The following is a 5,056-nucleotide window of genomic DNA, read 5'->3' on the forward strand; positions in this document are numbered from 1 at the left end:
AGTAAACATCTTATAATAGCATCAAACACACTTCATAACTTTTTTTTTTAAAAAAAAACCATTGGGATGACTAGGAACACAGCATCATGGTCTGGCACCTTTTTAAAAACAAATAAAAAAAATCCCTGAAACACCCACCCAAAACATATGCTGTATAGTAATAATTTTAAAAACATAAATCAGCAGTTCACAAACATTTGAAAAATATTTTTAGTGTGCAGAAATTCAAACTGCGACTTTCTGGTGCTTCCTCTTCCTCTTCACACTCTATGATCTAAGATAAGTTCAGACTGCAGCCCACATTTTCTTAGCCTGCGCACAAATCTCTTGCTCCTTCAGAAAAGGCTGCTAACACAGGTTTCTCAGTTATCTCCCACCCACCCCTACCCCTCTTATTTTACAAACTGAGCTGAGAATCAGCTCATACAATATGCAAACTCAGAAATTGTTCTGAATTACAACTTATCACGGTCCTGTTGAACAGCTGAAAAATGCAACAGAATTTTTGCTTCCTTTCACAGTTCCACGTGATGCCTACTATTTTAGTCCGTACTCTCATAACAGTGCTTCACCTACTGTCTAGTTTCACAGGGGCCTGTAATTAAAACAAAAGCATCGGAGCATACCTGCCAATAATGCTGCCCTGACTGTTACTTAAAGTTTAAGGACAAAGTATTGTGATTGTCTTGGATTTTGGCTATTAACGTTATGGAGAGAGACTGATTTTGAAGATGCAAACCTAAACATTCCCACATTTTCGATAGTATTTATATTTGGCAGAGACTATTTCACTTTTTCTGTCTTCACGTTGTGACATCTCCTCCAGAACTTGTGGGCTGAGAAACAGCCGTAGAAGGTTGTACTGGTAACATTTCCAACTCAGATTCACGTACAAAGATGACTGCATCACCACTGACATTTATTAAACACTGAGCCTGAAAACCAAAAAAGACAATATGCAGTTACCGAACATTAAGTAATAATATATTTTATGTTTATCTGCTAGATACTTCTACACAAATAGAAAAGTCAACAGAGATCAGAGAAAGACAAATTATTAGAATTTATTAGTGAGGCAATCTCTGCCATATTTCCTTTTATATCCATTCACTTGTGTGCCATCAAACATGTGGACAGATTCTCATAAGAGCACCAACAAATTAAATACCTGGGTAGCTGTACTTGCTTTCTCTACTGTTTTGAACGCATTTCATGTACCAAACCAACTATAATTCCATTTACGTTTTTACTAATAAAGTTTTCTCCCTTTATGTCCAAAATGAAGCATTCTATATCTGCAAGTTCTTTACTAATAAAGTTTTGTCCCTTTATGCCCAAAATGAAGCATTCTATATCTGCAAGTCCAGGTATTTTTACATGGAGTTAGGATGAAAATCTTAACATTGCAACATCAGAAAAGCTACCAAGTAGTTCAGCACTACTGTTCAACTGTTTCCTGCAATTTACTTCATTCTAGTGAACTTAGACTCAGGTGTTTAAGAATGCTCTTGGCTACTTTAAACAAACATTATGATGAGACATGCAGAAGTGTTACACAGACGTGGCTGTACACAGTTGCTGGTTTTTAAATATATAAAAATGTATATTTGTGGCATACTAATCACAATAGCACTGTTATTTCGTATCATAATTTACCTGATTTTTGTTTGGATTTTCCATGAAAACACACTGTTTCATTATGTATGAGACAACTGCATTCCCCCCTAAAGCTGCAACATGAGCTCTCACCATTGCAAACACTTCAGCAATAAATGCATGGAGAAAACCACTGACACCGCCCTCCTAAAACAGAAAAAAATATTACATTTTACATTAGGTATAGCTACAAAATTCTGAATACTTTTCTTACATTTTTATCAGATTAATATTTCAGTAAATCCTAAATGGTATATTGTGCAGAACTTAAAAGCTATTCACTGATTAATAGGTCACAGTTAAAAATCAGACCAATGGAACTTACTGTTTGAGGAAAAGAATCACAAGTAGGTTATTAATTTGTGATTGGTATTCTTTTCAGTCAGTATATTACACATATTCATACTTTTCTGACATTCCTGCACCTCTGCAGGAACACTTAATATTCTAATGACAGTTGAATAATGACTTTTTTCTTTCATCACAAAGGATACTACCGATTTTTTTTGATAACTGGGAAGCAGATAGAGAGTAATTTCTACTGAGGATTAAAAGAGAATTAGACTTCTTGGAAATTACTGATAAAGAGCGGCCATGACCTTTGGTCACTGCAACTTCATGTATGCTAATGATGTCATTTGGTCTCAACATTCACTAAAGAAATGATTCCTCAAAATACAAAGTAAGCAAGGGACAGAGCAGAGACTTGACAAGCAAGCTATTCAAGCTTTTTTTTTTCCCTTGAAGCCCAAAAGAACTTCTGGCCATCTCATTTAGTGAAGTTTTTTGACGTGATAGTGCTTGTGGGGAATTTTTACTTCTTTGGTGCCAAGCTGAATAATTTAAATTGCTGTGAAAGGAGAAGGAAAACAATGTAGTACTTTTTCTTCTAGACAATCGTTATGAAAGAAGGGGAGAAACTACATTGGGGGAGGAATGCAACACACAAAAACCAGGCAACCAACCAAAAAAAAAATCCACAGGAAAAATAAAACTAAGGAAAGAAACTGATGAAACAGAGCTCAATATTGGTTCAAAAATATCTCTAACATGTCAAAATAAAAATGAAAGACAAGACCATTAGGCTTTCCACATGTGTGTGCGCTACTGGAGAAAACAGAAAAGGCAGGTAGAATAGGGTAACTAAGCTGAACTTCCACCAATACAGACTGCCCTCATACCTACTGCAAAAAGTATAACCTACCCTGAACAGGCTCATAAAGATATATGGAAACATATCTTGCAGATAAAAACTAACAAACAAAAGGCAAGCATAATTTCACCAATCCAAGCATAAAGCACGAATGAAGTCAACTGCCACCAGAAATCAAAACTTAAGTGCATCGTTCCTCATTAAATTTTGATTTTGTCTAAGTGTTTTAATAGTTACAGCAACTGATGGGAAAAAAAGATCTGTAATATTATAAACCTAATACAAAATTTGATGACAACAGATAACAAGATTATAAATATCCACCTGTAAACAGCAAAACCTAAGAGCAATGGATAAATTGGATTTCAATTATCATTAATTTTTGAAGTACAGCATCTGGCATATACATCAGCTTGTGAAAGCATTCATATGCTTCAATATTCTGTAATTTACCATAAGCAAAATATAAAGCAATACAAACACAAATGCTGCTGATTATTTTTCTGTAGAATCTGAAACACATTGTTCGAGTTGGATGTGATGACCACTCTGGTTTGACTCTGTGACAGCCTCAGGGCAATACTGCACAACTAGTATTAAAACTGGTTTGTGACTAAGCCTATGTAGCTGAAATAGATTTAAATTAGGTGCCCTGGGTGCTGGAAATAGCACACTGATGGTATTACAGAAACTGCACAACCATCCCAACTTCATGAAGGGGTTGAATCAAACACTTGAGCAACCTACTTTTGCCAAGATCTGTTATATCACAGTTACCAAGGCTCCCTTATCAGCTATTCAATAGATATCTACAGAAGCTGCAGTTAGTAGAGAAATGTCATGTAACCACTTCCCTGGTCATGCCACCATTTTGAAAATGCTGTCCTTTTCACATAGATTTCTCAAGTTAAAAGGGGCTGTAACTTGCAAGTTGAAAACAAAATGCTTGCCTGATCGAAGTTTCTCTAGAAAGCTCGCAACTCATTTTTATGAAGGCTAACCACTTTTACTACCATCTGCTATGTAATTTCACCACTGTTTAATTAGCAAGAAACAGAATACTCTTCAGCACTGACAAACCAGGCAAAAGGTACATTCTATTTCTGTGGCCAGAAATTGTAGCAGAAGGATGCAATTACTTCCCAAAAGGATATGAAAATGATAAGGAGCATGTCTTGGATTTTTGCATGCTCAGAGGAGTATCTATTGATCAGATCCAGACTGGAGATCATTGTCTGAGTATCATTAGCTACATCCTCTAAGCTGCTTGTGTGGTTACATACTCTACATCATGCTTTTTAGACATTCATAACACAGAACTATGTTACTGAGAATACACAGAATGTATTTCTAATAATATTAAATATCAGTATAATAGTTATATGATATGGGAAACCTTGTATTAACAAAAAAATTCTAAAATCCTAATACACTGTGAAAGTTCATCATTGAACTTGCTAAATAAGAGAAGAATGGATTTTTATTTTTTTTTAACTTAATCTCAGGTTTGAGTTCAAATGATCCCAACTACCATTGCTGGTCAAAGACCTATTTTTTCCAAATAGTTCTGTTTAAGAACTCTTTAGTTTAGTGTTATATCCAAATTCAACAAAGGCAGTGGTTAAGTAACCCCTTCCTAACACTGCCAAACACAAAGCAGCTCTATATGCTCTGTGACAAGAGCAGTGCAATGCAACTTACTCCCCATTCAGCACTTAGCCTCAAGTGACAAAAACTCTATTCCTGTGATGTGCCATACCTCAACTCAAACATTTTCAGACCCTTACCTTTTATTATTATAATTAACAAAAAGTGCTAATCCCTGATATACAGCTCACCTCACGCAAAGAAGTGGTTTCTCGTATAAAAAACATGTTGATTATCCCAAGATATTTAGTTATTTTTGCACCAGGCAGAAAAGAAAGAGGTGTCATCTTAACAACTGAGACGGTAGAATTGGCGCCCGATGGAAAAGAACGATGCCGTAAATATCCCTCGGCCAATGGACTTGCTTTATCAAGGGAAGCAGCTAAAAAGATGGGAAAAAAGAAGAGAAAGTAATTATCAAGTAAGACAGATTATTCTTTCTCAAAACACAACAACTCTTCTTTATGGTTTCCAAATAGCTTGGTGACAACATTCAGCTGCCTGTGATGCTCAGCCATACCATGTGAGAAAGGAAATTATCATGCAACACATGCAAAAGAAGACAAAAAGCTGAAATGGAATTTATTTGGAAGAGTGGCA

General features: G+C 35.6%; 1 protein-coding gene across 1 annotated transcript in view; it reads right to left on the minus strand.

The window, feature by feature from the left end:
- Positions 1 to 803: 803 nt before the first annotated feature.
- C2CD5 (C2 calcium-dependent domain containing 5) overlaps positions 804 to 5,056 on the minus strand; it is a gene marked incomplete at its 5' end in the record, with an annotated part of 60,310 nt that continues 56,057 nt past the window's right edge. Inside the window, 3 exons of the mRNA XM_010077566.1 lie at positions 804 to 935; positions 1,657 to 1,803; positions 4,648 to 4,838. Coding sequence (XP_010075868.1) covers positions 804 to 935; positions 1,657 to 1,803; positions 4,648 to 4,838 — 470 coding nt within the window. The remainder of the gene's footprint in view (positions 936 to 1,656; positions 1,804 to 4,647; positions 4,839 to 5,056) is intronic.

This window comes from Pterocles gutturalis, unplaced genomic scaffold, assembly GCF_000699245.1.
Source record: "Pterocles gutturalis isolate BGI_N339 unplaced genomic scaffold, ASM69924v1 scaffold1493, whole genome shotgun sequence".
Lineage (NCBI taxonomy): Eukaryota > Metazoa > Chordata > Aves > Pterocliformes > Pteroclidae > Pterocles > Pterocles gutturalis.